We start from the raw sequence: 17,509 nt of genomic DNA, 5'->3' as shown, positions 1-17,509 counted from the left end.
GATACGGAATGGTCTTTTCATTTGTGTTGTATATTATATTTATTTACGTGTGCGTTATATCATATTTACATGTGCATAATGTGTGTCTCCGATGTGTCTAGTTTAATCATCAAAATAGTGTGAAAATGAAAGCGTTTAAAGCTATTCTTATAAAAAGTCGTATTTTTCTTTTTCTTTTTCTTCATTTGACGGGAAAAATTATTTTCCTCTATAGTTTTCGTTTATTTTTCACACACAAAAGGGGGTGGTATTTATCATATATATGCAGACAGCGATCCTTTGTATGCAAAATTATTATAGCAGCTTTTGCTATGAGATTTTAAAGAATCTTGTAGTATCCCTGTATTCCTTATTCGGGAGAAAATCCGATAATATGCAACTAAAATTGCTCTGTCACTTAATTGTAATCTGCTTGGAGTGGATTGATATGAATTATACATGCGGTGTTCAAAAATGGCAGGAAATTTATTCATTGATTTTTCCACGTCGACAAAAATTGAAAGAAAGTGCTATGTGCACGATACCACTGGTTATAATAGGGTTATTTTACGAGCAAATCCTTACAACGATGGACCATTAGCATATTTTATTATATTATAAATAATGAGATATTCAGTTTCTTTGTCATAATAATAAAGTACTTGTCTACATGACGAGAAAAAGAGACGTATTTGTTCACACAGAGGGGATACTATTTAGTGGCCGAAATATAAAAAAAAGTTTATTAAATTATTGCATAGTCAAGATAACATGATATTACAAAATTAATGTATGCGGGACCTATGATCTGCCCAAAAGAAGTGTCATATACCTGCATGAAAGACCATCTATAAAAGACTCGACAGTAAGATATATGTCAGATTGTTTATTGAAACTATTCTTTTTTTCTTCGCTATAAAGATGTTTTTTTATAGACATGAATAAATAAAGATAAAAAAAAATATTTATCAGAAAATGTTATATATTTTATATATCTATCACTGTACTTGTATCAGTACATCTTTATTTTACATGTATTTTTCTTTTAAACAACGATCATACATATATTCAAAATTAGCAGAATGCTAGTAATATAAATTTATGCTCTCGTTTTCTTTAGAGCTTGCATCGAAATTATTATTTAAGTTATTACAATTTTTCCAGTTGAAAGTTTGCTATTTTGCTATTTTAATTTAAATTGGTATTGTTTAAAGTTTTTATTATGATATAAGATCGTCCTTGAGATGAGGTATTAGTGGTATTTTAATCTGGAAAAACATTGTTTAACTAGTTGAAATTGTATTTGAACTAACTTCCTTTATTTCTAGTTAATGCAAGTACTCTTATGTCGGTAGTGTATGTCTCTTTATCTTTCTGTTAGTGGTTTTCGTACTTCTCCAGATCTGACAAGTCCAGTCCTGATCTAACGAGTCCATTTTTTTCTCATTGTTGAATACCTCACGATGACCTTTAGTTGTTAACATCCTTAGGTTTCTGGTGGATTATTGGCCAATTCACAATCAAATACGTCTCACTATTTTCACATTGAATCTCTTGTCTCGTTATACAAACTGCGTGAAATAATTGAAGGATAAACTTATATGTTGCAAATTAGAATTATACTCCAATAACTGAATGTATACACTATAAAAATAAATCTCATAGGACAATCATATAAGACAAAATTAAATTTTATGTCTTATTTATTTATGTAAAACCGGTTATTGTATGTTCCCCCTTGCATACTGTATGAAGCAATTATCAATAAATTATATATGCAACACCACTCGTGAATGTCGCAGATGAGATTGTCTTGATATGCTTTAATGCCTTAATTCACCAACTATAAATATATCTCTACGCAGTCTCCAGACCAACGATTAGCATTAATAGCACAGTCTTCCTATTTTGAATGTAGAAGCACATATGAAGGCGCAAAGTTAAAACAAAGGATTTCGAAAATACATTAGAAAGATCATGATCATAACAGCTAGTTCAAACAGCTATAAATAATTGTTTTTATCCTTTTCAGAATGGACCATACTTTACAAGATATGGTATACAAACTGGTGCCTGGTCTATTTCAGGGTAAGCTTTATTGACGTCTATAGATATAATGTTTTTATTTCAGTTCTTATAATATGTTCATTTTAATTGATGAAATTGCAATGATTATTTCATTTGCATATCCACTAAATTCATGCATCGTATCAAACAATCGCGAAAAAATCAGATGCATATGATTAACATTATTATTGCAGTTGTTTGTTCAGCTTAATTATCCTGGAACCGGGCATGGACTTAACTCATTATCATTCATAATGATATTTAGTTGAACAAAAGATGCGTAACCTGTAGTGTCAATGGCCAGAACGGTCTTTTGTTCATGCATTTAAGTGGTTCTCAGCAACACATATATATGTACACGCATACAAAACTGTTTTGTATGTGTTTGTGTCAAAAAGAGAACTGATGGAAGTTTATTTATATACACTTTCCAGTTCTAATGTTAATTGTATATTCTGTGGCTTATATATTTTGTCTTTTTACTGATCCAAATTAAAAGAGGAAAACAAGTTGATATCTTTGTTCAACTGGTTTTGGAAGAAAAAGATGTAATGGAGATGATATAATCTGTTTCCAGCAAAATCTCAAATGTTCTATCAGGAAAAACTCTAGAAAATAAAATTGATATGTATTCCATTTTAGCGTTTCCATGATTATTGCGGTTTTTTTAAAACTTATATATTCCTTTTCCTGTTAATCATGCATATTACATGTGTATTCCATAAAAGTCGGCTTATCATGCATAAGCTCAAGTGTCTAGGATTTGACCTCAAGTATTTATGCTGTTCTGGTATTTGATTATCAATCAGATTAAGAGGAAGTTGTAGGATTAATCAAGAGTGGTAATAATATTTTGTCTGATTTAAAAATGTGTAAATCGTTTTAATATAATCGGACAACAAAAAGTGTACATGCGTGCATATCAGTAGACGTTTGCTATTTACACAGTCGGCCAGGCTCCAATTAGAGCTCATTGATTCCGTAAGATTTGTGTCTCTTGATTATATATAATTTTAAATGTTTGATCATCAGTAAAATACTCACCTGCATTTTAACTTAATTGTATTGTTGAATGAAACGCATATGAAAAAGGCTTCTTTGAAAGGGGTCGATAGTCAAAGTTGTAATGTAAAAGTCATGATGTACGCCAATGTTTTCATACAGGGTTAAACATTCTCAAATTAACTTCGTGTATACGTCAGTTGAAATTTGCCATACTTTTTGTCTCTATCAAATGATGTGTTAGTCCTTTATTTGCATAAAATACTAATCGTTTGCCATGGAAAATATACGACAGGCAAAACAATGATCCCGTATCACATGACACTTTGTTTACTTTTATATGAACACATTGTTCAAGTATATAAAGACATGAAAGTTACAAAAAGGCCTAAACCATGCGCATTCAATGTCTAATCACACACGAGAGCATCCGTTTGTAATAACTCTCAACATGCATGACAAGTATATAGTATACTTCATCACTGACATTTAACTGTTAATTTTATATATGATTCCATGCCAACTTTGGACTTAACCCGGTAATAGCATTTTTACAATGGGATGTCGCAACATCGTAGTTTCAGAGGCTACAATTATACAGTTCTTGAAATATGAACACCAAAAAATCGACGGTTCTATTTTAGTTATTGATTTTTTTTGTCCGATAAGCGAAAAAAGAAAAAAATTACTATTGATAAAAAAAAAAAAAAAAAAAAAAAAATTATATTAATATGAACGCGTGATATCGAAAGACAGAGATAATCGCAGAGGCATCTGTTGGCAATACTCAAATATCTCTTGACTGATTTGGACCAGAAGCCATGATATATGGTACAGTTAATTTTTTCGACAAAGAAATTCTATTCCTGAAACGAACGATAAAATATGACAATTCTTTGAATTATACATATCTCTAAAATTCAGTATTTTATTCAGAGACATAGATACGTATATATGTCTCTGTTTTAATTCAGTCATTTGTTGTATATGCAAAACAATTAATTTCATAACAAATGGCTCGTGACTGAATTGTACCAGAACGTGTTAATTTTCAATTAGTATTTTTTTGTATGCAAAAAGGTAAATAAATATAGGACAACGATAATTAATATTTTCAATAATCAATAACAGGTGCTTGAATTTTTGTTACAGTATATTTTGCAGTTGGATGAAAATAAAAAAATTCTTATATTAAACAAAAAAGGCAAATACCAGTATCTTTTGCTACAATGAAAGTCACTTTAGGCTCGGGATTTAATGATAAAACCAATAAAGATTAAACGACATACATTTGTATACACTTTACCTGTGTTAAGCGATTTTAATTATTTTACTCGACTATACATATTATTCCAATACCCTTTATACAAAAAAATAAATAGAACATGAGATTTTAAACTTTTTTGTTATCATTTTTTACGTAGATAAAATTAAAACTTTTTCATGGATTAAGTACTATATTTAGTTACTTTTCCTCAAATTCATTTGCCAGATGTTTAGTTGTTTCCTCTTTATTATTCATAGCATTAACAGCTGAGCGATATATTAACACACACGCGGATAGTTACTTTAGCATATGTATTTTGTTTAATATATTATTAATGCAAAGCTGTAGGAATTCTTCGGTAATCATAGCTGACAGACGCACTTCTCGTGTGCCAAAATATTATTTATACTACAGCAATTTAACATCTTTTATGTAAATGAACACTGAAATATATCATCTTGTGCGTGAAATGGTGTATTTAAAATGCTAATATTCATTTATATCATGCTTACCCAAATATATCCTTAATTTGTATATTGTTGTACTGTATCTCATATATATTTATTATTATCTATATTCTGTTGCAATGACTGTTAAAACAATGAAAGAGCAATGATTTGTTGAAAGAATGTATTTAAAGTATTAACCTGTCTGATGCTGTTTTGCAGAGGAAATGAAAAGACGTCGAGAGTTTTACAAAGAAAACATCGACGATGAAGGTTAGTATGATAAATGTTGATTTTTGGGATAAAGGATATTCCTTCAAATGCTCTTAATAACTGTCCCACAACCAATTTCTAAAAAGCGTTACCAATGCGAGTTGTAAGTGAATCAAATTAATAGCCACCTGAAATTGTATAATATTACGAAAATTCTAATATCCTCCTGAAATTGTATTTTATTGCGAAAACTGTTCAAAAACTTTATGCAGCTCTCTCACTCGCACATACCGTAGCAAAACAACTGATGACGTCTCAAAATGAAGTTCTGTCTACCAATCATGGAGATTATATTATTTTGTTTTATCCCAATACTGTTTGAAGTCTGACAATTTATTTTAAAATGCAACACCCATGACATAAGTGTTTGATTTGATGTGTTCGTTTTGGGACTATTGGTTTAATTGTAAATATTCACTAAATACGGTTTTAAGTCTGACGAAATATGGTACTTTTTTAAGGATTTTTTTTATATACATCAGAAAAAAGTATTCAGTAGAAAAGAGTATGCCTTGACATTTATATGTATATTTTAAATACATTACTCAAATTTTGCAGACAGTCCAGATGGACCTTGGCCAGAATATTACATAGATGATGATGGTGAAATACAACGAGAACGTGTCATCTTTTCTGACGACGAACAGATTAGCTTATCACTTCAACTAAGTACCGAGTGAGTTTTATAAAAGCATACGGTCACTCATTACTATTGGTTAAAAATAATGTTCTTTATCTATCAAGTTTCAAAATATAATCCACGTTAAAATATTTACATTAATTTCTTGTGCTTCAGCTAAACCTGTCTGGAACATTTCCAAATTATTTACTTCTTTCAGACATTTGGTTTTTGTGTTTTACGGGTGTTGATGTGCATAGCATTCAACACTCTCATACGTTCCTTATCACAAGTGCAACATATTAAATTTCGTTCTACAGTAGTTAAAATGTGCATTATATCAGAAAAAGCTGCACAAGTTATCAAAAGCCTGTCATATTCTGTTAGTTTATAATCTATTTACATTCCTTTCATCGTTAGTTTCTAAATTCAATAACAGTACTATCAAATATCTTACAGCGGTAAACCACCCAAATCACCTGATAAAAGGGATCCCAAGAGTTCACCAGAGGTCAGTATGAACATAAGATTTAATGTACAAAATGATAATACACTATATCAACAATAGAAGTCCCCTTGATACCAGATTACGTTGTGTGTAATTTGTTTGAAAATGCCAGGTCATATGGATTAGATTTTATATTTGCATATCGTAACAATATCTTTATAAATTAATATATAAATTCACATAATTGACATTTGTTGATCATCTTAGATATATTTGGCAGTGGAAGCCGGTACTATTATAACTTTATTAAGCGTTTCTTATTTGCAACTATTTTCTTTGTATTTATTTTTTTATTTATACAGCTTCATATATTTAGATCTATCTATTACAATAGTATTTCATTACCACTGATTAATGTTTAATTTAAAATAATGTAATATAGGCATATTTCTAAATTTTATTTCGTGGGAAAAGACCCTTTTCTGACCAATTTTGTTTCTACATTCTCCCAATCATTTGATATTTGCCATGATTCATTTAAAGAAAGCCTGTAGTTCTAGAAAAATCACTCAAAAAATGAATATTTGGTCTTTTGATATACCCGTTTAATATATATCAGGATTTAATATAAAGCTCAAATGCATCAAGTTTGGGGATTCGGTAGTCGCTTTATTTAAATAATGACTAGAAACTGATAACCTAAACCACAACAGCATAAATATTTCAGCTCTTGAAGTATAAATACTACATTATCATAAATTATACTTATATTTATATGTTAACATTTATAATTATTTTTATATGAAACCTTTGTGCTTATAATGAAATATATCCGTATCAATTTTACTGCATTAATACTTTTAAATTATTATAAATTATTTTAATTTCGGGTTGATTAAACGTTCAAATACTTCCTTTTTTAAATGATCAACTTAACAATTATTTAATAATGAATTGATTTTCATTCCCTCTTTTCTTATCTCACTTTTAAAAAAAGCCTATGTCACGAAATTTGGGTAAAGTGATATTTTAACTTTTGAATCAAATAGAGTAGAGTTTTACTGTATGACAATCGATTACAACTAACAAACGGCAATAAATTAAAAAGTTAACCATCAGCTTAATGTAGGCCTTTGCATAATTACGAAAACTTGTTCATGTGTTGAATAGAAACATAAATGGTGACAAGGCACAACCCGATACATAAATCTGCGTCTAGGGTCATCAAGGTCAAGGTTGCGGTCTGATGACTCTGTTGTTTCTTTGTTTTTACAGAATAAAATAAACACAATTGCTTTAATGGTAAGATTTAATATGGTTATAAAAGACAAAAAGAATCAATGCTTTTTTAACGTGTTTTTTTTTGTAGATGACGGATTGTCGTTATTTGTTGTGTCCTGCTGCCGTAACCGTATCACATTTGAAGAAATTCATTCGCCTGAAATTCAATCTGTGTGACCGATATCAGGTATATATATAAAGTAAATAATCCACAACCAACCACGTGTTAATAACCTGTATTTCTTAAGGCATATGGAAGTATTCATGAAGTGTAATCAGGCTTTTCAAATTTATTTCTTGTGGTTTTCAAATATTAAGTTTATTGTCAGTTGTAAATTAAAAGATTAAGATTTGACAAGGATATTTTTATAGTTATCAGATTTCCTCCATACATGTTTATTTCTATGTCTGGCCTATTTATAAGACAAAACTTTAAAACTATTGTACTTTTATTTGTTTACAAATACAGTTAGATTGAAGTAAATATTAAATCCGGGCAATTGTTAGTTTATGAGATTGATAATCATGATATTTAAAAGAATACTTCCATTCTTTTATTGTAATTTTGATTGGTATTAAAATTACATGGCAGTAGAAATAAATATAAATCATATTTAAAGAAAACGACTATTCGAAATTCCTTTCTTTTAATAGTTTACTTTTTACATATTGTGACTTGGATGGAGAGATGTCTCAATGGTACTCGTACCATATCTGATATCTATTTTATACTAAGAAAATGATTATACATCACTATATTACTATACTCTCTACACACTAATTCGGTTATTTTTTAAGTGAAAGAGAAATAGTATGAACATAAATAATTTGATCTATACAAAACGTCAATACACGTCTACAGTTTTCATAAGTTGTAGGTTCTTAAACTTAGTATTGTTAGATACGCAGCATCGATATATATAAATTGTCTTGTTTATTTGAAGATCGATGTTTATCACTCTGATGAAATCCTTCAGGACCATTACACACTTATGGACATTGCGTATATCTATGCTTGGAGAAGAGTAAGTTTATTTTCATTTAATTTCATATTTAGGAATAAGACAAAAGCTTCCTCAAAATTGCCTTTTTTTGTGTTAATCTGATTTATGCTGAAAGGCTCATCTTGTCCTTAAGAAGATCATCAACAAGGTTAATGTGATTCGTTTTTGCTAACCCCTTTTATTCCCTGTAGAACAACAATATAATACAAAGAGAATGTAACATAAAATAAATTGTATCGTTTTCTGTTGTGACACGCTAGCAGAGCTTTTGATGGCAATATGAATTTACCCGTAATGATGCGTTGACGTCACAAAGGACATGGATAAAAATGTTTTTATTTACCTTTCAAATTTCCTCATTTACTCTTATTTAATAGTTCATTAAAATGATCTTTAAATGCCGCAACATTGAACATTTTAAACTGATTTTTTTTATTTTTCGACATGTTTCGCCAATTCTAAGGTGTTATTTGAACAAGGTGAGTAAAAATTTGAGAATATCTGTTGCATAAGACAGCATTGTCTGACTGTTGTTTCAACAATTCCGTCCTTTGCCCTTTATTGTGGTACTTACAAACACATTTATATAAACCATGAGCAACACGACGAGTGTCACATGTTGAGCAGGATCTGCTATCACTTTGGAGCACCTGAGACTCCCCCCGTTTTGTTTGAGTCTTTTGTTTAGCTTTGAAGTGTTTTGTCAAATTTTGTAAGTCTTTCCAACGTTTTTCGAATTTGTTGGTTTCTCTTCGACTTATTTGATGGTCCCTTTTATATCTTTTGTTTTTTATGGCCCCGCCGTCACCAGAACGGCCAATAAGTGTTACTCGTAGTCGTCTGTTCGTACGTACGTCCCATAATTGGTTTACATGATGTAACGTTAGTTTGCCACAACCAATTGATATACAACTTATACACAACGCCAATTAACACAAAACATAGATTCATTTATGATTTTGGTGACGTCTGTTTAGACGTTTCGTGGAATGCCCATGTATTAAGTAATATGCTACGGGGGCATCATCTGTCTTCCATTTATACATTCTTCATTTATCAAATAAAAGATTGACTTTCTCTGTCCATGCCAGTACAAACAATTATTTAAGGATGAATATAATGTAATAATTTAAGATTTTACCCGACAAATTACTCTGATAAATTTTTCTTCAGATAATTCGTTTGATTAGATGGGAACCGATTTTTGTATAAATATCGCATTTTCAACCAAGAAGGATTTGAAAGGAGAAGGTTCGGTGAGGACCGATTTTGGCCTCAAATTTCAGGTTCATCTGATGAAAGATTTTAACCACTTTTTAAAAACTATAGTGTCTATCACATTTGATTCAATTAGTTTATGTGAAAGATTTTAACTGATTTAGTCATTAAAAACGATGCGATTCAAGCTCAAATATGACAAATCTACGAAATATGCCCGAAAAATGTCACTTTACAGATGTTTTTTTGTCAAAATGAAAGTGGCCGCATTCGTGTTCATCCTCAACCTTTATATTTGTTATGTATTATCAAATACAACTTACATTTTAATATTAAGGATGAACACGAATGCGGCCACTTTCGTTTTACACGAACACCGTCTAAAATTTAACTAAAATGCTAGAATTGTTAAGATTTCAGTAATTTAGCATGCCTTAATGGTGCTAGAATCCGATATATGTTTATTGTTTTGTCAAAAACAGCCCATATGTATGTAGCAGAGGCATTTTACTGTTCAACAAATAACTAAAATTTTACATTTTAACAATTTTGCTATATTTTGGGGCCAAAAAGGTGTCTTACTGGACCTACTCCCTTTTATTAATGCTATTTCAGTATAGTAGTTTGAATGTCCGCGTGCGGAATTTTTATTGAGGTGGCCTTTAGTTATGTAATTGCCATACAATAGAACATGTTTACTGTCTGTAAAAATTGTTTGGTAAAAATCAAACGTTTAACACAGTATTTGTCTAAAAAGGAACCAACTAATACATTGTTCCTAGTAGTAATTTTAAGATCTTGATTTGAACAGATGAAAACATGCATGCTATTGAAAATGAAATAGGTCTTGATAATCCTGATTTTTTTGTTTGTATATATCGACATTTAGTCAACAAGTATTCTACTAGTATATATATTTGTCTACATTTATGTCGCGGAATGGAGACATAGTAATCCTACATTCCGTCGGCGGCGTCAACATTTAGGTTCAGTCTGTGGTTAAACATTTTTTTAGACATTAATAACCTTGTCAAAACTTTATGGAATTTTATGAAATGTAAACAGAAGCTATAATGTGACAAAAAATCATTATTTAATGCAAAAATTGAAACTATTTTGTTTTTTTCATTTATTTGTTTTTGTATAAAGGGACTTCGTTTTGTTCATTAAATGATCAATAACATTGTTAAACTTTCATGGATAAATATCCTATTTGACAAACGTGTTTTGAGACTTAAAGAAAGTGTCCACAACACAATAATGATTTTTTTATATTTCCCCTATTTTACTGGTAATAGGATTTTTTTAGACCGTGACCAACCTTCATAAAATGTTATGATGCTTTGGTAGAAGCTTTTTTACGATAAAGAGATAATGTTTGAAGTAGAACGTTCAAAAATATATTTTATTTTCCCTTGTTTTACTGATCGATGGACTTTGTTTTATCAAAAAGCATTTACGGAAGTCTGGGATACATTTTGACATCATGATACATTTCTTAATATTCATTGATTAACTTGGACAGAGGCTGAATATTTTGATTAAGAAAAAGCATCCGAAGAAAATAGTTATATATTGATTTCGAATTTCCATGTTCTACGAATAATGGTTCTAAATTTTACAGTTATCACTATACGTTTAAACACAAGCTATCGCAAACGAGAAACAGGGTTCGCGGAACCCTTTATGAATTAAAAAAAACCACTTTATAAATGAAGATCAAATGTCAGCTGAAATGTATTTGTATTTATTCCCGTATCGATACCTTTCTTTTTTCAAAAGGTTTATTATTATATGAAGGAATATAAAATGTTATGTATTGATTGTATATATGTTTTATTGCAGAGAGGACCTTTACGGCTATTTTATACCGTGTACACAAACCCTGCTAAACGGATAAAACGGAGTATATCTGCTACAGTAACATCAGACATTGACACGAGTATTGTTGAAATGCCATGTGCCACCAAACCATCCGAGAATGCTGACGATACTGATAAGAAGGTGGCTTCTCCCGTTCAAACTTCAACCAAATATGACGACCAATCAAAAAGTGAAACAAAGAAGCCTGAACTTCCATTGTCTACCATCAGCTCCAGTAAATGTACAGAAACTGTAAGTTCCACAGTTGACCTTTCGAAACAGGAGAGCAAGGTACAAAAGTCAACTCCTGAAGTCGTCAAACAAAATTTAGAAATACCAAAGAAAACAGAAACAAAGAAAACCTCTGACATACAAAAAGTGACAGAAATTCCAACATGTACTCAAATCAATGTGCCAACTCCACACAGATCATTCTTATTAGGACCGAAGCCAAAAGAAAAAATGGAAGCAAAGCAAAAGGAGTTGTCAAGTTGGAAAAACTCTAAAGACAAAATATTAAGTCTACCAGTGAAACATCCAGATAGTAAAATAACAGTCCCTAATCCAAAGCATGTAGAAAATGTATCGAAGGTTTCAACTACTCTCAAACTACCAAGTGCTTCAATTACTCATAGCAACGGCAAGAACACGAACACTAATACAACTAGCCAAATAATGAAAGCAAGCAGCAGTAGCAATTCTATAGGAAGCAAAACCACGACTTCAGTAAACGAAAAACAAATTAAACGAACTCACGTCGATTGTTGTGTTTCTCCTGACACAAAGAAACCAAAATACAATACGGAATCTCTTGCTAAACCTGGGATTTATAAAAATGGGAAGGATACCCATGTAAATAAACCTGTCAACATCCCATATGTAACTAAATCTCCCGTAAGTCTCGTAGGTAGTACATTGTCGTCTGCTGATAAAGCACGCAAACTTCTTCATATACCGGAGAGGCCAATCCTTCCGTATGCCCCTATAGCTGCGCATTATCAAGGCATGAATGGTTACCCCTACTATAGACCATCAATACAGGATTATGGTAATGATGCTCCGCAGGACCTAAGCATGAAAAAGAAATCTATCGACTCGAACGATAATACAAAGAATCTACCGGATTCAACAAAACACTCGCCTCCGGCACCAAAAAGTGCATCTGAAAACAAACAGAAAAAGGAAAAGAACGGAGAAATTGACAAGTACGCGTTCACCGATGATGACGCAGCTACACCAGTTACGTCACGAAAATTGCAACATGTAAAGTCAGAACCTCTAACTTTGAACTGAATGATTTTTGAATGGCTCCAATGGATAAGATAAATTTTAATGTGAGTTTGGCAAGAATGAATTTGTATTAAGGATGATACGATAAGTTATAAGGACGTCTTGCTTATGAGACAGAATATGAGTTAGTGCTAAATTATTTGTTTATAATGTCATGCATGAGAACAGAATGTGGATTTTAAAAGACTGCTCCATGATAAACTACAAAAGGATGTGAATAACAACTGAAACGTTTACAAAGTGTTACATTATGTTATTAAAAAGTCAATGCTTATAGCGCACACAGCATTTGTAAATGCTAGCTGCTTCAAAGCCACTGGATGTATGTATTAATTATAAGCTTTATAGTTTAAATATTTGACCAGGAGAGGTCTGTGTGGATATAGGTGATTTTTCTTCATTCCATTTAAATCATTATTCTTTTTGGACATACTATTTTTTTCTTCTTAGAATAATGGTTGCTTTACCCTAGACGTAGTGGATCTTTTCCTTCTATTTGTTGGTAGAAATATAAAATTAACTAATTCAAAATGTTCAAAAGCTTATGTCTAACAAATTATCAATTTAAAACAATTTTTTTTTACATCATTGCATAAATAAGGTTTGGTTTTATAGATCTTTCCACTGTTGATGAATTATAAATAATATTGTAATTGATTAATGGACAAGCTATTTACAAAAAAAATATGTAGTTTTTTATTATGTGTGCTAAATGATTTTCATTATACTTCCTAGACTTTACACTATTATATTTTTCATTATCACACATTCATAACAATCATGTTTAATATAACAATCATACATTACTGTACATAATCATTCTTTTAATTTTGTTTTAATTTTGTCAAGAAACAGTTGTTTTCTTAATATTATGTATAACATAATTAAAAGTCATGGGTTTAAATTTTACTCTTTATAATTTTTATTGAAAGACAAATCATAGATATTGATTTCATTATTTGTGTAAATGGAAAATGATAATAATAATAGTAAAAAAAATCCAGCTTAAAAGTCCGATTGAATTAAAAGATTGAACTAAAAGTCGTTTAAACTTAAAAAAAATTTGACAAATCATATGTTTTTTGTATTTTTGTCCCAAAGTTGATCATACTTCCATTTATATTTAATCTAAATACTGCACTATGGTGGTTATATATTATTTCTCAGCTGGTTTAATTTTACAGAATGGTTTAACTTTCTTTTCCCGTTCTCCTCTCTTTCTCTCTATCTATCTCTTTATATGTAACAATGAAAGGTGCAAACATTTTTGACAGGTGTTTATTAAAATAAGTATTGAGTGTTATGTTTTCCTTTTACTTAATATTGTTTATATTTGATTTTAAAGCTATTTATTTTAAGGATAAATATATTATATTGAAAGAAATCCTTGTGAAGGAGTTAATATTATTTTATGTTTGGTTGTATGAGATACAATATGTTGCTGTCTATTGTTGTAGAAATAAACAAAAGTTTATGTGAAATGTTCGTTTGCATTCAAATAACAGATCATGACTATTTTGGAATGCCCAAAAAGTAAATTCACAAAAATACTTAACTCCGAGCATAATTCAAAACGGAAAGTCCAAAATCTATTATCAATGGCCAATTCAAAAGTTCAAACACATCAAACGAATTGACAACTGTCATATTCTTGACTTGATAAAGACATTTTCCCTTTTTGTTTCACTTTCAGTGTTTAAAATTGAAAGGCAATGAACCCTATTGAAATTTAAATAGTACATGCATAGCGTTAAAAGCAAATACTTAAAAGATAATTTTCAGCAGATTTATATTTATACATGCAATCGTTCTTTTATTTAACGCTATAAGCAGCTGTGGGAAAACAATTGATACAAAATAACAATTATTTTGGGAGCAAAATTTTGATTTAAAATCGAATGGCATGGTAACAAATAATAATGTAATGTGTTTACAAACATATTACAAATATAATTTTGGTTTTGGTAAAGAAATACCCTCTGATTTATATTATAGAAACATACATGATATTTGGAAACATCTATCCCTTTATATGCGCTATAGAATGGAACTTTTGATTTGTACATGTGTTTAAAAATAAACCGTTAAGTTGTTACATCAAAAGGTTACACCTAAGATACACTTTTGTGACAACTGGAAGGATTTAAAGCTTTTTAGAGGATGCACACAAAAAAACATCGATAAAAGCCTCTTCAGATGTTTTAGTTAGAGTTAATTATACTATAGAGTATCATACACATCAATTACCATACACAAAGATATTTTGACAATAATCATTTATCTAACAGTTTTTAAATGTACATTTATTTAATTTAACTTTACCGTGAATTGAATTATTAGTCGTGGATAATCAATTTTCGTTAATTTCATGGGTAAATGGAAACCACGAATTTAAACGTTCAACATGTTTAAATTTTCTGTATCCATACAAACTTTTTCTGAACAATGTGAAATAAAATTCCCACTAAAATTGTTTCCAACGATTAAAAATGAATCCATAATACATTAATTACCCATCACAGAAATCATATGGCCTGTTAGAAATGTTCGAATAATATGTCGACTATATACTAGAGATACCTCGTTCTTGTCGTCAATTACGGTTATGAATCGTCTTTTTTCTACAATGCAAGCATTTCTACATATGTAAATGACTGTTCCAAGTAAGGAAAATGACAGTTGTTATCCAATCGTTTGATGTGCTTTAGCTTATGATTTTGCCATTTAATTAGGGACTTTCCGTTTTTGAATTTTCTTTGGAATTCAGTATTTTTGTGATTTTACTTTTTGATACTGCATTTTAGCAAGATACAATTTGAACAACCTTTTATAATCTCGTATACATTCGAAAGGCTTTTCTTGACTTTGCCTTCATTTGGAACACTCGAAGCCAATTGTTTGAAATGCACGGATGAATTAGAATCAGTTAAAGAGCTACATGTCAGTAAGGATTAAAGATAATTGCAAGATCCGTCTGAGGTCGAGTTGCCTGATTTATAGAAAAGGACAATTTAAGAATAGTTTGTTATAAAATCATGCCAATACCGAGGTAATGGTTATTAAGCAGACGATACGCTAGATTAGTGATAGTCCACCGGCATCGGCATCGACCAAGTGCTGCAAAAAAAGATTATATCTATTGCAGTGAATTTCGTAAATGATAAGTCACTGTCGCATAACTTTTTTCAGTCACTAGTATGATACCTCAGCTGGTAAACTGCCATTCTCCGAGGATAACATCAGCTCAGTAGCCAATTCTTCAGTGCCGATATGATCTTTAAATAAATTCAACAATAGTATACCGATGTTCGAAAGTCATAAATCGATGGAGAAAAGAAACAAATCCGTGTCACAAACTAAAACTGAGGTAAACACATCAACTATAAGAGGAAAACAAAGAAACAACAGGAACACTGAAGTGCAACAAAAAAACGACAATGCAACACACACAGAAACGAACTATAAGGTAACAACTGCCATTATTCCTGACTTGGTACAGGGCATTTTAAGAAGATATGGTGGATTGAACATGGTTTTGCGGTTAGTCAAACCTCCAGCTTTAATGGAAATGCTAAATATAACACCAAAATGATAACATTACATGACAGGATTACAGTACAAATAAATGCAAGACCATCACCGACAGAGAAATACACAAATAAACATTACAATAGGACATTTGGACATGCTAATAGCTATCAAAGGTATATATCTGTCTTAAATTTCGCCGTTGAATTATCTGAAACGTTGTTAAGAAATTAGGGCTCCGACTCCTTTAGGCAAAGTAAACCTGATAGGGTGTATTTGACTTTTAAAAGAGGTGTTTCTTTTTATGTCAGTATTTTTCATGTAACTATTGATTTACATACACATCGTGAGGTTTCATTTCTTGATCAGAGGGTAACGTGTATTTTTATCAACTTATTCGACATCACAATTTGTTCGATCGTTATCAGTTGAAGTTGAATTTGTCAGAAATGATCATAGAAATATTTCCCAGTGTACTTTATTTATTTTTTTACTTTTGCCTATTTTATCTATGATGAGTTTATTTAGTCCTTATGGAACGTATTACGATCACTGTTTAATTTGCCAGATTTTGGAATATACTAAACATGATATGGACCAATTGGAGTTATTTATGTCAAACATCTACCTGTTTGTCCTTCGTATACTTCAATGTGTACATTAATCTGCATGTATGTCCCTTTTGGTTTGTTTCATGAACACGTCATGTTGTATGCAAGTTCTGTTTTCCCAAGATGTAATGTGTCAGCCTATAAGTTTCAGTAAAGCAAATTCTTTATAAAAAATAAGAATAAACGATTCGTTCAAAACAAAACTTCAAACTAATATAATAAAATTAATGGTACCAATTTTGTTGCATCAGATGCGCATTTCGACAATACATGTCTCTTCAGTGATGCTCGTGGCCAAAATATTTGAAATCCAAAGCTTATATAAAAAATGGAGAGCTATAATCCAAAAGGTCCAAAAAGTATAGCTAGATCCGTAAAAGGAATCAGAGCTTTGCATGAAGGAGATACATTCCTTAATTTATAATAATTTCTAATATTTTGTAACAGCAAATTTTAATAACACAAAAACAGTATTTTCATGCCAGTATCGAAGTACTGGCTACTGGGCTGGTGATACCCTCGGGGACTAAAAGTCCACCTGCAGATAAAATAAAAGTGAAATATCAAAACTTATCTGCGTTCGAATCTTCTCGGAATTAATCGCCATCAGGGT

The 17,509-nt window shown here is 30.6% G+C and overlaps 1 protein-coding gene across 3 annotated transcripts in view; it reads left to right on the top strand.

Annotated features, from left to right (window-relative positions):
- Positions 1–14,238, top strand: part of LOC134706565 (polycomb group protein Psc-like) — a 36,416-nt gene extending 22,178 nt beyond the window's left edge. For all 3 annotated transcript variants that reach the window (XM_063565602.1, XM_063565604.1, XM_063565603.1), the window contains exons 4-10: positions 2,012–2,067; positions 4,984–5,034; positions 5,593–5,710; positions 6,113–6,164; positions 7,471–7,569; positions 8,327–8,407; positions 11,450–14,238. In XM_063565602.1, coding sequence (XP_063421672.1) covers positions 2,012–2,067; positions 4,984–5,034; positions 5,593–5,710; positions 6,113–6,164; positions 7,471–7,569; positions 8,327–8,407; positions 11,450–12,760 — 1,768 coding nt within the window. In that variant the 3' untranslated portion in view covers positions 12,761–14,238. The remainder of the gene's footprint in view (positions 1–2,011; positions 2,068–4,983; positions 5,035–5,592; positions 5,711–6,112; positions 6,165–7,470; positions 7,570–8,326; positions 8,408–11,449) is intronic.
- Positions 14,239–17,509: the final 3,271 nt, after the last annotated feature.

This window comes from Mytilus trossulus, chromosome 2, assembly GCF_036588685.1.
Source record: "Mytilus trossulus isolate FHL-02 chromosome 2, PNRI_Mtr1.1.1.hap1, whole genome shotgun sequence".
Taxonomy (NCBI): Eukaryota; Metazoa; Mollusca; class Bivalvia; order Mytilida; family Mytilidae; genus Mytilus; species Mytilus trossulus.
The sequence above is the reverse complement of the archived record's forward strand: the minus strand, read 5'-3'. Positions and strand labels throughout refer to the sequence as shown.